This window comes from Pan troglodytes, chromosome 21 (genome assembly GCF_028858775.2).
Source record: "Pan troglodytes isolate AG18354 chromosome 21, NHGRI_mPanTro3-v2.0_pri, whole genome shotgun sequence".
Taxonomy (NCBI): Eukaryota; Metazoa; Chordata; class Mammalia; order Primates; family Hominidae; genus Pan; species Pan troglodytes.
Window position 1 is genome coordinate 13,331,327 of NC_072419.2, and position 22,549 is coordinate 13,353,875.

General features: G+C 43.1%; 1 protein-coding gene across 1 annotated transcript; it reads left to right on the forward strand.

Moving 5' to 3' along the window:
- Positions 1 to 1,539: 1,539 nt before the first annotated feature.
- BMP2 (bone morphogenetic protein 2) lies at positions 1,540 to 13,848 on the forward strand. Its single transcript, XM_514508.5, has 3 exons — positions 1,540 to 2,729; positions 3,964 to 4,322; positions 12,130 to 13,848. Exons 2-3 carry the CDS (start codon positions 3,971 to 3,973, stop codon positions 12,972 to 12,974), a joined length of 1,197 nt encoding a protein of 398 aa, XP_514508.2. The 5' UTR covers positions 1,540 to 2,729; positions 3,964 to 3,970; the 3' UTR covers positions 12,975 to 13,848.
- The last annotated feature ends 8,701 nt before the right edge of the window (positions 13,849 to 22,549 follow it).

The window sequence follows — 22,549 nt, forward strand, 5'->3', positions numbered from 1 at the left end:
TTCTATAGCACCTTTTTTTTTTTTTTTTTTTTCAGGAAATAAAGTAGCATGTTCCTGAATAATTCCCCCACCCCCTTTTATTTTCCTGGTAGTCAGGCTTCCTCCAAAATACCTTATTTGACCTTTATACCTTTAGAAACAGCAAGTGCCTAATTCGCCTCTGTGGGTTGCTAATCCGATTTACGTGAGCGGAACCTAGTATTATTTTAGCTCCCCTACCGAAAAAATAATACACATGGATAATAGTTTTATTACCAGCTCCTGCTTCTGGCTTTTCTCTCTCTGTTTCGCAGGCCCGATAGCTCTGGGAAAGCAGAACTTGGCCTTTTCCAAAAATTTTCTGCCCTTGGTTTTGGGGATCATTTGGGCAAGCCCGAGGTGCTGTGCATGGGGGCTCCTGGAATCCTGGGAAGGGCAGAAAGCCTTGGCCCCAGACTCATCGTGCAGCAGCTCTGAGCAATATTTCGGCTGAGGAGTGACTTCAGTGAATATTCAGCTGAGGAGTGACTTGGCCACGTGTCACAGCCCTACTTCTTGGGGGCCTGGTGGAAGAGGGTGGAGTAGAAGGTTCCAAGGTCCCAAACTGGAATTGTCCTGTATGCTTGGTTCACACAGTGCGTTATTTTACCTTCCTCTGAGCTGCTAATCGCCTGCCTCTGAGCTGGGTGAGATAAATATCACAAGGCACAAAGTGATTGTACAATAAAAAGAAATCAAATCCCTCCCATCCATCCTTCAGTCTGCCACACACGCAGTCTATGTTACACACATGTCACGTAAAGCAGGATGACATCCATGTCACATACATAGACATATTTACCAAAATGTGGGCCTTCGGTTGCATATATTCTCATACATGAATATATTTATAGAAATATATGCACATATTTTTGTATATTGGATATATTTATATAACTATAAATTTACATGCCTATGGATATGAAAATCAATGCATACACATATTTATGTAAAAGAAAATTTGTACACATGCATTTACATATGTCAATACATACATCTCTGTGTATTAATGTTTAAAAACACTCAATTTCCAGCCTGCTGTTTTCTTTTAATTTTCCTCCTATTCCGGGGAAACAGAAGCGTGGATCCCACGTCTATGCTATGCCAAAATGCGCTGTAATTGAGGTGTTTTGTTTTGTTTTTTGAAATCGTATATTACCGAAAAACTTCAAACTGAAAGTTGAATAACGGGCCCAGCGGGGAAATAAGAGGCCAGACCCTGACCCTGCATTTGTCCTGGATTTCGCCTCCAGAGTCCCCGCGAGGGTCCGGCGCGCCAGCTGATCTCTCCTTTGAGAGCGGGGAGTGGAGGCGCGAGCGCCCCCCTTGGCGGCCGCGCGCCCCCGCCCTCCGCCCCACCCCGCCGCGGCTGCCCGGGCGCGCCGTCCACACCCCTGCGCGCAGCTCCCGCCCGCTCGGGGATCCCCGGCGAGCCGCGCCGCGAAGGGGGAGGTGTTCGGCCGCGGCCGGGAGGGAGCCGGCAGGCGGCGTCCCCTTTAAAAGCCGCGAGCGCCGCGCCACGGCGCCGCCGCCGCCGTCGCCTCCGGAGTCCTCGCCCCGCCGCGCTGCGCCCGGCTCGCGCTGCGCTAGTCGCTCCGCTTCCCACACCCCGCCGGGGACTGGCAGCCGCCGCCGCACATCTGCCGCCACAGCCTCCGCCGGCTACCCGAACGTTCTCGGGGCCAGCGCCGAGTGGATCACCGGGGACCGCGAGGCACCCGCGCGCCGCAGACCCCGCGCGGGCTGGAGCACCCGGCAGAGCGCGCCACAGCGCCGTGGCCTCTGCTGCCCGGGCTGCGCCAGAGCCGCGGACGGGCGCGCAGAGCGCCGGGGACTCCGGAGCCGATCCCTAGCGCCGCGATGCGGAGCAGCTACTGCAGGAGATCGGGGGCCTGGGACGCGCTGGCCGAGGTGTGATCGGACCCCAGGCTAGCCACAAAGGGCACTTGCCCCCAGGGCTAGGAGAGCGAGGGGAGAGCACAGCCACCCGCCTCGGCGGCCCGGGACTCGGCTCGACTCGCCGGAGAATGCGCCCGAGGACGACGGGGCGCCAGAGCCGCGGTGCTTTCAACTGGCGAGCGCGAATGGGGGTGCACTGGAGTAAGGCAGAGTGATGCGGGGGGGCAACTCGCCTGGCACCGAGATCGCCGCCGTGCCCTTCCCCGGACCCGGCGTCGCCCAGGATGGCTGCCCCGAGCCATGGGCCGCGGCGGAGCTAGCGCGGAGCGCCCGACCCTCGACCCCCGAGTCCCGGAGCCGGCCCCGCGCGGGGCCACGCGTCCCTCGGGCGCTGGTTCCTAAGGAGGACGACAGCACCAGCTTCTCCTTTCTCCCTTCCCTTCCCTGCCCCGCACTCCTCCCCCTGCTCGCTGTTGTTGTGTGTCAGCACTTGGCTGGGGACTTCTTGAACTTGCAGGGAGAATAACTTGCGCACCCCACTTTGCGCCGGTGCCTTTGCCCCAGCGGAGCCTGCTTCGCCATCTCCGAGCCCCACCGCCCCTCCACTCCTCGGCCTTGCCCGACACTGAGACGCTGTTCCCAGCGTGAAAAGAGAGACTGCGCGGCCGGCACCCGGGAGAAGGAGGAGGCAAAGAAAAGGAACGGACATTCGGTCCTTGCGCCAGGTCCTTTGACCAGAGTTTTTCCATGTGGACGCTCTTTCAATGGACGTGTCCCCGCGTGCTTCTTAGACGGACTGCGGTCTCCTAAAGGTAGAGGACGCGGGCCAGGGCCCGGGGTGGGTGGTGGGTGGGAGGGGGATTTGGGCAGCCACTGCGGCAGAGCCCTTCCTTACGTCCAGGCCAGAAGTAAACAGACCCCTCTCCAGTCCACGTGCAACGGAGCCCTGCAGGGGCTCCCCCTTCCAGCTGCCCCGGGCGACCGTAAGCCTCACCCTCCCGGCCCGCACTCTTCCACCCCTCTTTCTTCCCCTCTCCCTGGAATACTTTTGGAGCTGTTAACACTTAGATGAGGTGTTTTATTTATTTATTTATTTATTTTTAATTTTTTAAAAAATTTTTTTGGGTCAAAGAAATCCCTTTGAGAGGGTAGCCCCTGGGTTTCACCCGTTAGCTGAGAACCTGTCCGCCCTGCCATGGTGATCTCCATTCTTCAAGTGTTTCCGGGAGACTTGGTTTCTTTGCTCAGAGCCGTGTCCCATTTAGGAAAGTACTAGGAGTTTGGGGTTCTCCCTACTTGTTTCCAGAAATGCGAGGGGTCAGTACGGAAGGATCACTTGGTACTGTGTTTTTAACAGCTGACACGTGCATTAATAGATATTCACCATTTACGTAATCCCGGGAAGATACATGTGTATCTTGACTGCACTGTGGGGATGCGGGATGGAGCTGCCTTTCGAGACACCCCTGAGGGTAGGGGCCTAGGACACAAGTCTTAAGTGGCTTCAGAAGTTGTGGCCTTGAGCTTACAGGGTCTGGAAGCTATAAGGGTGTGTGTGTGTGTGTGTGTGTGTGTCAGGAAGTTCTATACAGTGCCTCTAAGGAAGTCACATGCACCATTTATGTGTGTTTATATGCCAGAGAGCGCTCAGCACTCTGCATTTGGGTTTGTATAGGGGACGCAGGGTGTCAGATCAAGCGGTGGTTTTCCCAGGTTCCCGGCATTGGCTGTCAGCGCTGTGTCACACACAAAAAAGTGACAGTCATTGGCGCTGGTTTGGTTGGGGGGGAGGGCAAATCCCAAATCTGATGTCAGACGAGTTAAGCGTTGGATGGGAGCGATAAATCATCTGGTTCAGGAACTTGGGACCCTTCATTATCCCAAACATTTGAGCTTCGGTCGGTCTTACCTAGACTCGTGAGTGTGCCAAGCCAGGAGGGCATCCTGGAGGAGGCACGCCAGCCAAATGGGAGACCGGGCCGCGGGGGCGCGAGGGGGGAGGACTGGGCGGGGAACTCGGGTGACTCACGTCGGTCCTGTCCGCAGGTCGACCATGGTGGCCGGGACCCGCTGTCTTCTAGCGTTGCTGCTTCCCCAGGTCCTCCTGGGCGGCGCGGCTGGCCTCGTTCCGGAGCTGGGCCGCAGGAAGTTCGCGGCGGCGGCGGCGGCGTCGGGCCGCCCCTCATCCCAGCCCTCTGACGAGGTCCTGAGCGAGTTCGAGTTGCGGCTGCTCAGCATGTTCGGCCTGAAACAGAGACCCACCCCCAGCAGGGACGCCGTGGTGCCCCCCTACATGCTAGACCTGTATCGCAGGCACTCGGGTCAGCCGGGCTCACCCGCCCCAGACCACCGGTTGGAGAGGGCAGCCAGCCGAGCCAACACTGTGCGCAGCTTCCACCATGAAGGTGAGGCATGGAGCAGGGCGTGGGGGCGGGGAGTCACCCTGCAAAGCCCTCCACCCTGGGCAGACTGCAGCCGTCCCTGTAGAGGCAGCTTGGCCGGGGCACCAGCGGACGTTTCCACTCTTGCTTCTGTACTATCGTTTCTGAATCTGATTTTAACTCACTGCTTGTGTGGTGGGGGAGCCAGGGATTCCCCTTTAGTAACTCCGCACCCTCTTCCTGGCTTGCAGCCAAAACAGCTACTCCTCCTGGAAGAGTTGGAGAGAAATCAAGTGATGGGGAAGATGAGGGCAAAAGGCCTGCCCCTAGTCAGCTACACGTGCAAGAATTCCACAGAGGGAAAAGGAGAAAAAGGGAGGCAGATTGAGATTTCTTTAAGTCTCTTTGGAAGCTTTTGCTCTATAAATCTGCCGCTTAAGCCAGGGTTTTAGGGTAGACAGAGCCAAGGGCAGAGTTTTCAGAGATAGTATTGAAAAATCAAAGCCCAGGGCCCCAAAGTCTTTCTAATTTATAGTTGATCTGGGCCTGGTTTGGAAGATTTTGAATCCCAATCTAATCCCCGTGGGAGATCAATACTACAATCAATCTTATTGTTTCCACAATGACTTTCTTGTCCTGTGCTTAAATCTGAGATAGGCTCTGAGTAGAGACAAGGCAAGCCTTCAGATAAAAGCGTTTGTAGCAGCTGCCTGTTTTTTTTCATGTGCACTGAATTGTGGATTTTTTTTTTCTTTTATGATACTACATGTGGTTTTTCTAAGGTGGGATATTTCTGCTTGTTTCATCAGAAGGGCATTTAGTGGACTGGAAATGTCTTACAGCAGCTATTGAGATCTGCTGTACCTAAGTTCTTAGAGCAATTAGTCAAAAATATGTTCCACTTCAATTCTTTTTCTACACTTTTAAATGCTTCTTTGGCTTAATACATTTAAAATAGAGCATGGGTTTCTTCAATTCCTAGAAAAGAGTACAAAATTGTATATCACAGAGCAACCACTTGGTGGATATTTGGGGAGTTGGGAGTGAAGTTCTCTTTCTTGCCTTTCCCTGCTTAGGTGGTAAATTTCAAGTGGGAAATTTACACTGATAATAGACTCATGGGAAATGGCACTTCCAGATGTTTTCTCCCAGTGTGAAGGGTGACTTATACTTGTGAGAGTATCTGTTGGTAATGGGAATAAGTCCCAAAGGCAAGCCACATAGCAGAAGATACGTTCTCATTGAGGCAGCTACACATTACGACGGGGACACTGAATTGATCATCAGTTCATTTACAAGCACATTCCTAAGTGAGGTGCTCTCTGCTAGCAGAAATCAGATTTGAAAGGCAGTAAGATCTCACTCCACTCTTTCAGAATTCATCCAATGAAAGCAGAAATCACCTGTTGTCATATGTAAAATTTGTGTGTATGTGTACATTCTGCCATCTTAACCCTGAAATGATTATAGATCCAGCTAATCATTCCCAGGTAATGCTGATTAGAATACTTTTTTTTTTTTTTATATATATATAGAAATGTAATAAGAACAACTGTTTTAGACACCTCTTCTGGAAATTTAGCATGGAAGCTCTTAACTTTATTTTTAAGGCCTGGAAGATGCTGTGTCTCTGTTACAACTTAAAAGGAAGATCATTTAAGTTAGTTAACACCTAAAACATTCCATTGTGTGAGGATTTTATCCGTGATGTCTGCATATTCTCATCATTCATCTAGAAGTGGTTTGATCAGAACTAAACAGGCTACACGTTATTCAACTGTGTTATTTTAACTTAAAAAGCATGCTTGAGTTTATAAAATCAGAATTTATATCTTTGTGAGTGTAAATGTTACCTGAGAAACAGTACAGAAGTGACCAACTTGATTAAAATCAACTTGTAATAACTTCAGGTCTTAACGCAGTTAGATAATGGAGAAAAGCTATGTAATTTTGCCCCAAATTTCAACTAATCCATTTCTTGTCTCGTTATGACTAATATATCATCCTTAATCTGGATGGATATAGCACTTTTTTCAAGACTAATCATTGTTGTATACACCCAGGATTTGCTTTTGATAAACATCCTTGTGCCATGCGTGCCACGAAAAAAGTTTTTGGTAAACCATGTGATGAAGGTTGCTGGCTCAAGAACAGAATTTAGTTTCTACAGCATTAATGAGCATTTATTTGAAAAAAGACCATAAAGACCCAATCATAAGAATTACCTGTTGGGTTTTCTTTGTAGGTGTGATCGAATGGTTTGGTGGAATTACTCGACGAGATATCATGATAGCATTCTTTCAACCAATATGAGTATAATGCGACCATATCATAGGGGATCTGAGACAGAATTACCAGTTGTATTTTTCCTATTGAATTTTGTCTAGTCCTTTCTCCAGTGGCTTTTATTTGGGAGAATATCAGCTTTGCTAAAATGTTATTGTTTTCAAGATCATTAAAAAGTGCTTCAGCTACGTAGACCTTTGGAAACTGCCATTGAACATACAAAAGTCAGTTCTGCAAGTGGAAAGAGTGTTTTGTGTATTGCTGTAGTTGGAAACACATTGAAACTGGTTGACTTCACTGGCCCTCCAAAAAGTCTTTATGCTTTTTTGTCAGATGGGAGAGAGAAACACCAGGTGCTTCTTGTTCTCCTCACTCTGAAGGACACAGTCTTCTTTTTACATGAAATAACTGGATTATTTGCCTCTATGACTGAAGCTTTCAAATAGAGATTAACCCTCTTTCCACAAATATAATTATTATGAAAATATCCATATAATAGGAAAGTTCAAGAAATAACTATTGCCCTGCATTAGAGACTTAGTGGCACAGATTCCCCCGTGCAAACAACAGATTTGGACACATAGATCCACTGAAACCAATACTTACCTGGTATGGTTCCCTAGTGGCCCCAGGTATTTCATTGTCATTACAGAGGCCACATTAAGTAGGAAAGTTACTCTGTTTGGAAATGGTTGTTGAGATTGAGGCTTTGGTGTCCAATGATACTTCCTTGGCACTGACATTTTCCGTTCCACCTGTTTTTTAGTGGTTCCCCTAAATTTCTCTTGATCCCTTTGCAGTGAACTATTTTGCCTTCTTAGACTTGCTCTTTGTGTATTTTCACTGAGACAATAAGAGAATATTTCATCATTCCGAAGGTGTTGGTGTTAAGGGTGGGCAGAGGCCAAATCAGGGTTGTTGATGACAACCATGCTCTCTATTCCTTTATTTGCCATTCCCTTGTTGTATTTTTTTAAAATGGAATGTTTTTAACCTTTTGTATTTGACATTTTTTTCTCCTTGATCAGTTGTCTGTTATTTTATTATCTGGAAAATCTTATATTATACTCAGCCTCTTTCATTTTGTGTTAGGGCAGTGACTTCCAGCCTTACTGATTGCCAGCATATCCCCAGGTTTTGTTGTTGTTGTTGTTGTTGTTGTTGTTGTTGTTGTTGTTTTACTGGAGATTTTTTAGCCCAAAGTGTGTTTTAAAATCCTCGAAGCATAATGGTAACTTACTTTTTTGATAAAACTTACCATACTTTATTTAGAACAAAAGCGCAGCCACAAAATAGCAGTGGCTCCGTATAAAATAGACACATTCCAGTGGGCCCCGTCACTTTTCTGCTCATTTCTGTCTGTTCTGTCCATCATACCTAAGTCATATATTTCTGTTCATTTAGTTGGGACAGAATTCACCCAATGTTATCATTGTACTAAATATAAATGTGCCCCTAATGGTTTTGACTTTTGCTTAAGTTTTTGAGTCCTCATGTATGTTAGGTAGTGCCATCTAGTAGCCAGAAATTTGGGAACTGGCTGGGCATGATGGCTAATACCTGTAATCCCAGCACTTTGGGAGGCTTAGGTGGGCGGATCACTTGAGGTCAGGAGTTCCAGACCAGCCTGGCCAACATGATGAAACCACATCTCTACTAAAATATAAAAAAATAGCCAGGTATGATGGCCCGTGCCTGTAATCCGAGCTAATTGGGAGGCTGAGGTGGGAGGACTGCTTGAACCTGGGAGGTGGAGGCTGCTGTGAGCCAAGATTGTGCCACTGCACTCCAGCCTGGGCAACAGAGTGAGACCCTGTCTCACAAAAACAAGAAACGAAACAAAACAAAAGACAAGAAACCTGAGAAGTGCAGTAGATTCAATTACATATATCTACGTTTAATTTGCTAGCTCTGTGACCTTAGGAAAGTTACATAACCTCTCTGAACTGCAACTGTTTCATTTACAAAATGGAGATAATGATAGTTTTTCTCTAATGGGTTTGTTGTGAGATAATTCATATAAAGCTGATAGTGCCAGATTACACTCAAAAAAAGCATTCAGCTGTCATTATCATTATGACTTCTTTTGTTAATGTTATAGCCTTCCCTTCTCTAGGGAAAAGGAGGCCAGAGTGGACCTAGGCTGACTGAGAGAATTCAGCTCAGTCTTTTGAATTATTTTGAGGTAGAGGAATGATTGATATAGTATAGATTATTAAATTAGGACTTCACTTTTGGAGAAAAGGTCAGATATCATTGTTGTCTTATTTTTCTTCACTTTCCCACATTTTTGCAGCCATAGCTCCATCCATTTGGTTAAGAACTTAGAAGCTCACAAACTCGGGTCAAAGATAGGTCGAAATCCTCAAATCCCTTAAGAACTTCAGCTTATTCAGGAAGGGATATTTACAGAAAACTAGCAATTGTATAAGTCTCCAAAAAAGCATACATTACTTGAGGATCCATATATTTTTGGCATCCTCAGGGTTGCTGTGATGATTTATAGAAGGTTTGTTTATTTAATTTACTTTATTTCAAATAGGTTTTAATTTTTGTACCCTTAAGAAAAGATTCGTACTCTTCCCTGGCAGATTAAAGAAAATGAGCGTATATTCCCTAACCTTGGCCAGTTACTTTCCTGGGTTTGAGGGTTTCTGTGAACGTCTGACTTACCTCTGTGACCTGTTTCTGCAACCAGGGGTGTTGCAATGGATGCTTTTGTATTGAGGATGGGACCTTTCAAGAAACAGATTCACTGAGGTGCAGTGGGAAGGTCAGAGAAAGATCTTCGTATCACCTATTATTATTTGCTCGTGTATTTTTTCTCCTTTCTTAAGGCCACTAACTGATTCTCCTTTGCTAAGGCTACCTACTTCCACTGAGACCTTGAACCACATGAAAGTGTTGTTGTCTGTGTTTGTGTGTTGTCAAATAGTGGCAATTTTATATGATTCAATCTTGTCATTTAATTTTTTGGGAGGTTATTATTCTATTTCATACCTTTTTTATACCCATCTTCTTTACTTCATTTACCTGACCCTCATACTTGCCTTGTAGCTTGTCCCTTCACTGTCATCGTCTGGCCATGTGGGTGTGTACGTGTGTGTGAGAGAGAGAATGTGTGAGAATGTATGTTTCTTTATGGATTGGGATTTAGGGTTTTTCTTGCAATTGTGATTTCTCTGGGCACTTTTGTTAATATAGCTAGTCAGCGAGTGCTCTAGATAATTTTCCTTGCCTCCCCCTCTTTGAAAGAAAAGAGGGTGTTCTTAGATGTATTCTTATCAGATAAGCCAGTAGCTCAGGTGCTGGTCTGGCTTTGGTGTCATTGGGGTCTGAGGTTGCTGACTTTTACCTTCTCTGCTGAAAAATTACCTTCAGCAGAAACATCTGAATTGCAAGGAGAAGGAGAAAAAAACAGGCCAAACACAGTCCTTGGTACTCCTTGGGAGCCACTGAGAAGAGTCCAGGTTCAAATGGTCAGAAGGTTATTTTAAGGATTGTGTCTGGCCTAAAGTACCATTAGCTTCCAGTGGAGTTTAGAATGTGGATGGATCCTGAAAGGTATTCCCCAGAGGTTTGGATTAATAGGCACAAGGGAACCCTAAAGGACTGTATTGGCCTGATACTCCCCATATCCACGTAGAAGAGCTTTAGAAGAACCTTCTGTTCTGAGACCCTGGCTGGGCCCACCCAGAGCTGGCCCATTCAACTCTTACTCCTTTGCCACCACTAATGGTTCTTCTACTAGTTTTTATATTATTTAACAAAAAGGCACTTTAAAAATGCACTCCTCTGGCAATCTACACTGGAATATGAAAAACATGCTGCAAAACCTTGACACTCCAAGTGTGGTCTTACAGTTCCCAGAATCCCCTCCTCGAGGAGCTGCTAGAAATGCTGAATCTCAAGCATCTCCCCAGACCCACTGAATCAGAGCCTGCATCTGAAGCTTTACGGTGTACAAGCTGTTTTATGTGAAGGCTGAAGTTTGAAAAGCACTGCATTAAAGCGTTAGTTTGGTATAAACTGCCCTGACTGAACTTGGTGTGTCCACTTAGCTTGCATAGTGACTGTTGCTTTGATGATGAAGGCTTACACAGGTAGATCCTTTGAGTGAGAGATCTGACATGATTCTCCTTTGCTAAGGCATCTAGATTCAGTGCACAACTTATAGCTGTTTGTCTTTAGGGGAAATACAACTGTAAAATTAATAAAAACATAGTCTCTTCTTATGATAACATGGAACGATGGCAAAATAGATTTTGTTAGCACTTGGGTAGGAATTCTGAATGAAGCAGGCAAATTCTGTTGGCAGTGAAATGATAGGATGTGGTAAAGTTACAATAAAATAAACTTAAATGTCTCAAAACTCTCATGGTATATACTACCAGTTTAATAATAAATGTTGTACCTTTGATGATTTGCAGACTACAAGCATTCAAGGTGCTGTGTTATATATTACTTGCTTGGAGAATAATACTTCTTAAAAATTGAAATTCAGAAATTTTAAATCAGACAAAGCTTTTGTGCATGGCCCACTTAAATGGCTATTTTGAAATAATGATAGTGGATATAGAAGGATTATTCTGTAATAGGATGAGACTGTTCCTTTTGTCATGTAGATCATAATCATATTTTTGTAAATTTTTATAATTTTTTTGGTTTTGTGTCCATCCTGCACACTATTAACTGGGTAGGTACATGGTTTTTTAACATGGTTTATCTTTCAAAACTATAAAGGCATTGCAAACAGAAGACAGGTCATTTATTTTTCTTCCAAAAGCATCTAAAATGAGATTTTGATATTTGAGGTCATAAAGAGGTGAGAGAACAGACGACAACAGTTGGGAAAGCTATTTCTCTTGAAATTGTTTGGCCTTAATTACTGCAGTGTCCTAGTACCACCCATACGTTTCCAAAGAAGTAGATCCCTGTAAATGCCTTTGTCTCTGGACTTTTGAGTAAAATAGTAGGGTGTGCTTTGCAAAATGTCATCGTTGATGTTGAGTTTCAGAGTCTTTAATTAGGAAGCTGAAATCTGTATATCGAGATTTGTAAATCATCTAAATTGCAGAGTAATGTTGTAGAATACTGCTTAAGGGATTGACATTAAAGCCTTTTTTTAAAAAGAAATGCAATAATTTCCTCAAATCCTCACTCATTAGACCTCTACTAACTATAGTGCTGACTTTTTTTTTTTTACCCTAAAGTCTGGAATTCCAAAGAAATGCTTCACCATTTCCCCCATTATTATAGCCACCTGGAAGCAGTATTCATGTATTAGATCAAAAACACAACAAAGAATTATGAAAGGTTGTTTCCTGGTATGCAACGCATGATGACATGAACTTACAGAACAGAGAGAAGGGAGGCTCCATTTTTATTTAAAGAGGAAATTTTTATTTTCTGGTTACCAACTTTTACATGGGTTAAATCAAATCCCACGATGAGGTTTAAAAATTCTCATAGATAATCAAACGTCATTACTTGGCTTACTGAAAGACTTTTCTTTTTTCTTCCCTGTTTTTCTCTATCAAATTAGAATCTTTGGAAGAGCTACCAGAAACGAGTGGGAAAACAACCCGGAGATTCTTCTTCAATTTAAGTTCTATCCCCACGGAGGAGTCTATCACCTCAGCAGAGCTTCAGGTTTTTCGAGAACAGATGCGAGATGCTTTAGGAAACAATAGCAGTTTCCATCACCGAATTAATATTTATGAAATCATAAAACCTGCAACAGCCAACTCGAAATTCCCCGTGACCAGACTTTTGGACACCAGGTTGGTGAATCAGAATGCAAGCAGGTGGGAAAGTTTTGATGTCACCCCCGCTGTGATGCGGTGGACTGCACAGGGACACGCCAACCATGGATTCGTGGTGGAAGTGGCCCACTTGGAGGAGAAACAAGGTGTCTCCAAGAGACATGTTAGGATAAGCAGGTCTTTGCACCAAGATGAACACAGCTGGTCACAGATAAGGCCATTGCTAGTAACTTTTGGCCATGATGGAAAAGGGCATCCTCTCCACAAAAGAGAAAAACGTCAAGCCAAACACAAACAGCGGAAACGCCTTAAGTCCAGCTGTAAGAGACACCCTTTGTACGTGGACTTCAGTGACGTGGGGTGGAATGACTGGATTGTGGCTCCCCCGGGGTATCACGCCTTTTACTGCCACGGAGAATGCCCTTTTCCTCTGGCTGATCATCTGAACTCCACTAATCATGCCATTGTTCAGACGTTGGTCAACTCTGTTAACTCTAAGATTCCTAAGGCGTGCTGTGTCCCGACAGAACTCAGTGCTATCTCGATGCTGTACCTTGACGAGAATGAAAAGGTTGTATTAAAGAACTATCAGGACATGGTCGTGGAGGGTTGTGGGTGTCGCTAGTACAGCCAAATTAAATACATAAATATATATATATATATATTTTAGAAAAAAGAAAACAAACAAACAAACAAAAAAACCCCACCCCAGTTGACACTTTAATATTTCCCAATGAAGACTTTATTTATGGAATGGAATGGAAAAAAAAAACAGCTATTTTGAAAATATATTTATATCTACGAAAAGAAGTTGGGAAAACAAATATTTTAATCAGAGAATTATTCCTTAAAGATTTAAAATGTATTTAGTTGTACATTTTATATGGGTTCAACCCCAGCACATGAAGTATAATGGTCAGATTTATTTTGTATTTATTTACTATTATAACCACTTTTTAGGAAAAAAATAGCTAATTTGTATTTATATGTAATCAAAAGAAGTATCGGGTTTGTACATAATTTTCCAAAAATTGTAGTTGTTTTCAGTTGTGTGTATTTAAGATGAAAAGTCTACATGGAAGGTTACTCTGGCAAAGTGCTTAGCACGTTTGCTTTTTTGCAGTGCTACTGTTGAGTTCACAAGTTCAAGTCCAGAAAAAAAAAGTGGATAATCCACTCTGCTGACTTTCAAGATTATTATATTATTCAATTCTCAGGAATGTTGCAGAGTGGTTGTCCAATCCATGAGAATTTACATCCTTATTAGGTGGAATATTTGGATAAGAACCAGACATTGCTGATCTATTATAGAAACTCTCCTCCTGCCCCTTAATTTACAGAAAGAATAAAGCAGGATCCATAGAAATAATTAGGAAAACGATGAACCTGCAGGAAAGTGAATGATGGTTTGTTGTTCTTCTTTCCTAAATTAGTGATCCCTTCAAAGGGGCTGATCTGGCCAAAGTATTCAATAAAACGTAAGATTTCTTCATTATTGATATTGTGGTCATGTATATTTAAAATTGATATCTCGTGGCCCTCATCACGGGTTGGAAATTTATTTGTGTTTTACCTTTACCTCATCTGAGAGCTCTTTATTCTCCAAAGAACCCAGTTTTCTAACTTTTTGCCCAACACGCAGCAAAATTATGCACATCGTGTTTTCTGCCCACCCTCTGTTCTCTGACCTATCAGCTTGCTTTTCTTTCCAAGGTTGTGTGTTTGAACACATTTCTCCAAATGTTAAACCTATTTCAGATAATAAATATCAAATCTCTGGCGTTTCATTCTATAAAGTCCAACCTGTAAGAGAAAATGGTGCATTTGTATAGCGCTTACAATGATGACCTTGTGTTTGCATTTTTGTTTCTGAAGTTATATATTTTAGAGGGGGTGGGGGAAAGGTAATGAATGGCTGGAAAATTGCAGGCAAGTTATTTGATAAGTCATATTTGCACTAAAGGTGTTACCAGTGATTTAGTATTTTTCAAATGAACTTCTTTGGGGCAGAAAGATTTAAGGGAAAACTAAAGCCTACAAAACAAGCAAAACCTGGATAACCCGAGATAAAGTTTCAGAGATAATAGCCCATGCAACAGAGGCAACGGTGCCAGAAAATTAGAAAGGGAAAGTGTCGGAGATCAGCTTCTATAAGAACATCTGCCAGTTGGACTGACGCCCAAACAGAATGAAGTCAAATTAGGCTGCTCAGATTGAACCCTTACCAGAGCGTCAGGGCTTCTGTACCCTGGGTTAGAATCAGACCAAGGAAGGGTTCAGCAGATGTTCGTAAGAGCAGGGCACCCACAACTACCCACTATTTTACTGGCAGTATTTTAGGTCAGTTTCCAGGACTTTGCATCCCCTCTGATCCTGCCATGCATGATTGGTGAAACCTACTTCTAATCTCCTTGGAATTGGCTGAAAAACAGTGTGTTTATAATGGAACAGACTGTTATAATCAAATTCTTCCTAGGAATTAACTTTTGATGACTATGAGCTTAGTTACAGTTCGGAGGTTATGAGGTTATGTAAACCTTATCTTTAAATGTGCATAACAGTTATCTTTTACTAATGCTGGTTAACTTTTAAAATCTTGTAGCTTCTTTTTATCTCTAGTTCTATTGTTCTTGATTAGGTGAGAACCATTAGATCATACCCAACTAAGGGGATTGGGGTCTTGTTTATTCTCCAGCTGTTCTTCAACCCTCTATTGCCATGGACATGAAGGACAGACTGCACGGTCTTAACATGTTAAAACGAATGACCCATGTTTTCTCATATTCACATTCTCTAGATGAGAGCATGAGAGTATAGCACAAGAATTTCATCCTTTGGCAGTTCCATCCACCCTTTTGATTTCTCTGCTTCATTGGTTCTAATATTCTCGGTTAAAACTGTTTTCAATGGTGTCAACTAAAATGTGTTATCTTGCATATGCGTATTTAATATATAAAACATAAAATACATAAATATACATCTAAAGATGTATGTAATATGTAGTACATATGTATAGATGCTGGCATTTTCAGTTTAGTTTCAGAGATTTTATAATCAGACACTCTGACCCTCTTGGAAGCTCACATGAGAAACAATATTTTTACAGACATTCTACATTGTTACAGACATCTTAGCTCACAGTCTTCATTCCGAGGAATAAAGAGTCAAAATGAACATAACACTGAATGTCTTTAATTTCACTCACTATTCTATAGGATGCTTTGAATCATTTCAGAGTTGGCTTTAAAAAGTCCACACATAGTCATTTCTGAATTTTCAGGGGCCCGCCTTTCAAAATCGGTTAAACTGATCATCTGTTTTTGTGCTTGTCTCGACTGCATGTGCCCCTCTGGCATGGTTTTAACCTGTATGGCACGTCCGGGTTACCATGTTCATTATTTGCCTTCAAAAATTAGGAAAAGAGAGTGTGGGCAGCTTACAGATCTATCTGTGCTTCCATCTTTTCATAATTTCTACTTAAATCACAGCTTTAAATTGTACCTTAAGAGGTCAAGAATGGAGAGATGATCTGTAAACCTGATCTATATAACAAGCTGTATAATCACTACATTACCTAAGCAATCCATATTTTTTCCCTCAATTTATTATTGGAGAGGGAAAATCATGCGCACAATTCAAAGGGCTTTCAAAAATAGCTTATTTCTATTCTACTGGCATATTAATGTTAAGATTCACCGAATGTTTACATGCCACAGCCTCCTTATCTGTTCTAAGGCAAAAGGAACATAGCCTTGCAGTCAAGAGCAATGAAAGCCTATAGTAATTGTGGCATAGATTCATAATCCAAGAAAAGTTAAGAATGTCCTGGCGCCATTTCTCTTCTGTTTTTTATTTATTTATTTATTTATTTATTTATTTATTTATTTATTTATTTTTGTGCAGGGAACGGGTAGGGTGAAATGGGGGATAAGATGCAGGTCTGCTCAGCTTGGGTAAATTGCTTTTCCTCTTTCCTCCACCCTGCTGACATAAATTACAGCCTTTTGGTATTCTCCAGGGCAGAATTTTCTGACCATTTCCCTGCCTTGCAAACTTCAAAGTAAACTTCTACCTAACTTAGGGGACCAATGCTCTAAATAAAACTTTAATTTTAATGTGCATCCGAATTACCAGGAATTCTGTAAGGAGAATAAAAGTTTAATGTGTGTACAGACCCCCAGGAATCATGTTCTATTAGAGATTCTGTTTCAGTGAGTCTGGGTGGGGCCTGAGATCCTGCATTTCTAACAAGCTCCCAGGTGAAGCCCTTACAGGCCAAAGGACCACAGATTGAGTACCGAGGCTATAATGAATAGCTTCGTCGTCACTGCAGAAGTTGGATCAAGTTTAGGCCCCTCTCTAAGAAGCAGTACTTAAAGGAAAAAAAAAAAAAAAAAAACCAGAAACCAAACCCGTATACAGGATGGCATCTTAATACTTTTCACCGTATCTGAAATGATGCCCTACATATTTTTTTTCAAAGGCATTTTTCCCCCCACAAGATGACTGGCAATTTTGTGTTCTAGCCACCCTCAGACATGAAAACACTTGGTTGCTTATCTTGTAAAATCTGCTCTGCTTGCTTGCTTGGGCATGTATGTAGTCAGTTTAGTCAAATACGTGTCAGTACATCTATGTGGATGGGGAGCAGGTGCAAGCCCTTAAAAACGTACTTTAAAAAACTTTAACACTTAAGTCAGTCCACTGAGCTGATCCTGTGTGATCTTAGTGCCAAGCGTCTGAGTTTAAAGTTTTCCCTTTGAAGGCAGCAAATAGATGTCATACATTTGAAGCATTTGTTTATACTAAATATGATGCTTGATTTTTTTTTTTAAGTTCTAAGACAGTTCACTGTTCAACACCATTGAGCCTGCAGGGTGGTATAAAGCTTCCAAAGCTGGTATTTGAGGTTTGATTTAATGGATATTGGAATTTTCAATGCTGCGGTTGGCTTCAAATAAGGTGTTTAACATGGGCTCAGGCTAGAAAAAACAGCGGGAATTGATTTCCTTCTGAGAAAGGGAGTCAGCAAAGAAATAACTTTCTGCCTTTGCTTGGTGATAGCACCTCTTTGTAAAGTAAAATGTCCTGTGAGGCTCTTCTGTGTAGCAGCCTCATTTTATTTTAAGAAGCACTTGGAAGATTTCTCACAAGTAATTCAGATTTGAATATTTGTTGAAGACATGCTGGGATGAATGGATTCCTAATCTCAAATACACCCCTTGTTGTGTGTACATACGTACATATATGCATATATGTGTGTGTATGTGTCTGTGAATGTATATGTACATATGTAATGATTTGTTCCTATCTGGAGTCCAAATGCCAAGCGTAGGGCACCTCCTTCTGGTTTACTGAGTTTCTCATTTTGCGTAGGTCTCTGAATTTCGCATTGAGTCCCTCTGAGGTGCTTAAGCAGTACTAAGCAAGACACTGACTTTAACACCACTTAAAAGCTTGCGTTTGCCCCACGTCCTGGGCCCCACTCCAAGGCATTGCCAGGAGTACATTATTGTTGCAGTGCATTCTGATGAGGAGGTCTCTAAGCAAACCACCGATCTGCTTAAAGCCTCCCTCATAAGGAGCAGGATCTCATCTGGACTGCATTTACACTGGAACCGCTTGGCCACAACACTATGAGAGAATAATTATTGAACTATTTTACTGTACAACTATTTCCAAATTGTTGATTTTTTATTGATTTCAGGAGGCAAGCTAATTGCCCCATGGCAACTTGATGTTAACGTTTAATGAAGATCAGGAAACACAGTTTATGAAAAGCTTTTGTATAGTAACTGCAAAGTTTCAAGAACTGTTTTATACTTCCTGACAGTGCTGGGCCTAGCTTAATGGTTTGTTTTTATTGCTTAAGAGTGTAAACCTTGCTTTAGCCCGGTGTGTGGAAACTATACCCTCATCCTGCATTACACATTTTCTCATTGCTTTTTATTCACTCCTGACTTCCTTTCCTGATATCTGCAATTGAGACCTTTTTCTGTTTTAATTGTCTCAAAATGAGTTGCTATCTTTGCATGTTGAGAATCTAACACACACACACACACACACACACACACACACGTGCACGCATACATACTCATGAAGTTAAGTGTCTGTATTGTTTCACTTTGTTTTGGGTGGAGTCTCTTTTGGACACTTGGTTGCTAGACGACCAAGCAGACAAAAGTTAAAGATTGAAAAGGCATTTTTAAAGATGCCAAATCTTGGCGGCTGAATTATTTTATCTGTGTCTTTCTATGGAGGGCTTAGTATTCCTACCAGGTTACCATTGCTTTTGTCGGCTAGATGGCTGGTAGAAGATTTTTTTGAAGTCTAGCTCTGAAGGCATTATCTGTTTGAGAACTTTGTTAAGTGTTGTTCCCATTTGAGGGAGCACGCTTCCCACCTGGATTGACAAAAAAAAAAAAAAAAAAAAGGCCAGCCAGTTTCCAAGGGTGTGTTTTAAATCACTAATAAAGTGGAGCTCCAGCTCCCAGCTGCTTCAATTGTTTCAAGGCAAGGAGGAAGAGAAAAGGTTGCTTTTGGAGGCACCATTCAGATATACAGGCTTTAGTGTGTGGAGAATACTGTTTCCAGGAAGCTACCGTTGCTTTTTTGGTAGATAGTACTGGAAAAGTTTGGTTTTTTTTTTTAATTCTTTAAAGCCTAATTTTAAATCAAAGTCATTTGTTCATTTCGGTAAGATGTTTCAGGAGCATGTTATAAATACACAATCTTTATAGATCTGCCAAGTTAGACATGTGTTCACAAGTTCATCTTGCATGTGTACACAGTTTGTAGCTGACGTGCGTTCCTCACTGAGGGCTTCCATTCTTTCTCATTCATTCTGTGAGATGCTGAATCTTTGGCTCTCCGCTTTGTGGGGTCTGCTGTGCTGGAATTAAGTCACATCTATGGCAAACTTCAGCTAGTTTCCTGGTTCATTTCCAGGCAGGGTTTCCTGGCATGGGGATCAATTAGGGAGCCCTGAGGTGTGCTCATCACAGACTCTCTTGAAAATTAGGATCTTCTGAAACCTGTCTGGCCTATATATGTAAATTTGACAAAATATTCCTCTGGAAGGAAATCTTACTAACTGACTTAGAAATTGTTCAATCACTCGGTTTAACTGGTAAACCTACAGTCCTCCAGGACATATCAGTATTGTCAATATTATAATATTACAAACCATGAAAATAATTATGCTTAAACACTGAGGCCCTGAAGTGAACCAGACTACAAACTTAATAATAGTCAATCGATAAGCTAAATAGAAATAGGAAAACAGATTCAGGAGAATATTTCAATACTTCCTAATCTCATAGGATGTGGAGCGTGTTTGCTGCCACAAGATAGCTCAGCTGAATACTAGAAAATGGGGAGAAATGGAGAAGTTAGGGGTGGTTTCTGGTTAAAAATATGCATATACATATATACAAATATATATACATACACATACAAACACATACAGACACGTATGTATATATAAAAGTGAGGTCAATGCTGCTTTCAATAGCAGAACAGTGATTGTTTCTTTTTTGAGACGGAGCCTCGCTCTGTCTTCCAGGCTGGAGTGCGGTGGCACAATCTCGGCTCACTGCAAGCTCCGCCTCCTGGGTTCATGCCATTCTCCTGCCTCAGCCTCCCAAGTAGCTGTGGCTGGGACTACAGGCGCCCGCCACCACGCCTGGCTAATTTTTTATATTTTTAGTAGAGACGGGGTTTCACCGTGTTAGCCAGGATGGTCTCGATCTCCTGACCTTGTGATCTGCCCACCTCGGCCTCCCAAAGTGCTGGGATTACAGGCATGAGCCACAGCACCCAGCCCAGAGCAGTGATTTGTAATACAATTAAACAGCACAATCATCCCTTTCTTGGTGATGGTATGAAGCATTTTACCTGCACAGAGCAGGGCCCAGAAGCTCCTTTTGAAGGCTTCCTCTTTATTGAACTTTGGGGAAAGAACACTTCTCAGCTGAAAGAGAACTGAAGACTAAGAATTCTAGAATCCTCTTACCAACAGCTGCCCAAAGGAAAATCTGCCTGACACGCAAGTATCAGATTTTGTATGAATATTATGTTTTGTGGAAATATATCTTTGGGGGGTTGTCATATTAGACATCTACACGTAAGCTCCAACTCTTCTCTCTCTTTCGTGAGTACCCTGATGCCTGAGCAGCCCTTTTTTGATGGCACAGGCAGGTGGAGGCCAGGTTGTTGTAAGGACACTGCTTTTGTGCCTTTGTTCAGCCTCACCCTTGGTGTGCTTTCGAGTGCGCTAAGGTACTATTGAGGATTTGGTACAAGGAGCAGAGAGAGGGCTGCTTGAAATTCCTAAAAGACAATCAGGTGCGTTCTTGTACATGGCAGGCAATGTTGCAAAGCACTCTCATTCCCAGAACCAAGAGGGAAAGGACACTGAAACTGTGACACTGCCATGAATCATGGGAAGATTAGTTAAGGAACTTTTATGAGGGAGGGGACAAGTTTGTGTTTTATGTACTATTTCTGGAAAATTCAAGGAGTGGCAATGTTTCAGTCCCAGTGGTGTGAAAATAAGAACCTTCGTCCAATGGCAGCTGGTGCTGAAATGCAACTTTCTGGAAGTCTCCTGTTTAATGGGTCTGTGAGGTTTTGACCTCTGGGTCCCAACGGATCCCAGGACCCACAGTGCTGTTCTGTGATAAGGTAAGTTACCTGGTGGTCCTTTTTTCGCAGGAGTAGAAATTGGTATCATTAATCTTGTCCCCATCACTTACGTAATCCTCAAACAGTGTGACTAGACTTATCCTGTACTTTTCATTTTACATTCAGTTCCCTTTCATTTTTTTTTTTTTTTTTTTTTTTTTTTGAGACGGAGTCCCGCTCTATTGCCCAGGCTGGAGTGCAGTGGCGCGATCTCGGCTCACTGCAAACTCCACCTCCTGGCTTCACGCCGTTCTCCTGCCTCAGCCTCCCAAGTAGCTGTAGCTGGGACTACAGGCATGTGCCACCGCACCCGGCTGATTTTTTGTATTTTTAGTAGAGACGGGGTTTCACCGTGTTAGCCAGGATGGCCTCGATCTCCTGACCTCGTGATCCGCCCGCCTCGGCCTCCCAAAGTGCTGGGATTAAGGGCGTGAGCCACCGCGCCCGGCCCAGTTCCCTTTCTGTTTCTCTCTCCCTTTCTCTGGGTGTCAGGAACATTTGTGGAGATAAGGAAATGTGCTAGGGGAAGAGGAGCTGAAAAAGTCAACCTTATTTGCTACAAAGTGAGAGCAATGTGGTCCTGTGTCATCACAGACCTGAGCGTTTGTTAAACCCGACTGAAGCTGTGCCTAAGATCTCCTGTGAGCGGCCAGTTTGGACACAGAACAGGATCCTATTGTGTTTGTCCTTTTCCATGGTAATGCGACTCGGCTTGGGAGGAAGAGTCATTTCACAGACTTCCCTCGTGGAAAATGCTGGTGGTGAGGGAGAAATGGCTCTCCTCCCATCCCTGGAACACCAGTTGTGGGATGCTGAGAAGGGCTGCTCCAGCTGGGGGTGGGGTCGTGGGGGCGGGGAGGGAGCTGGAAATCCACCGGCTTCAGCAGAGTGTAAGCACGGACCAAAGCGCTTCTCCTCTGCAGCCAGAAACAGTGATTCATTTGATTTTAATTTTTAACATTAGCATTTTTCTCATGACTCACTGATAATTTAATATGGAATTTAAAAGGTTGAAACAGTTATTTACTTTTTAGGAAATTAAAACATTCCCTAGGTGGATATATATTTTCCCTCTGAAACAGAAGATGTACTCGTGGTTGATGAAAGAAAGAAAGAGAGAGAGAGAGAGAGAGAGGAAGGAAGGAAGGAAGGAAGGAAAGAAAGAAAGAAAGAAAGAAAGAAAGAAAGAAAGAAAGAAAGAAAGAAAGAAAGAAAGAAAGAAAGAAAGAAAGAAAGGGAGGAGTGGGCATTTCACCCTTCCCTTCCCAGCTCCCAACTGCACCCGTACACCAGTTGATCTCGCTAATGTTGACCGACTATCAGCCAGTCTGTTTCTTCTTATTCTTTCTCTTATATTGAATTGCTCAGAAAACTGGGTGAAAATGTCACCCCAGCAAATACTTCCCTACTATCATTTACCTCCTCTGGTCTTCGTTGTAGCAGCATTAAGTGAGGGCAGTCTTTCTCATAGGTATTTTATGAATCTTGTGAGCTAAGATCCTGCCCAAGATCATA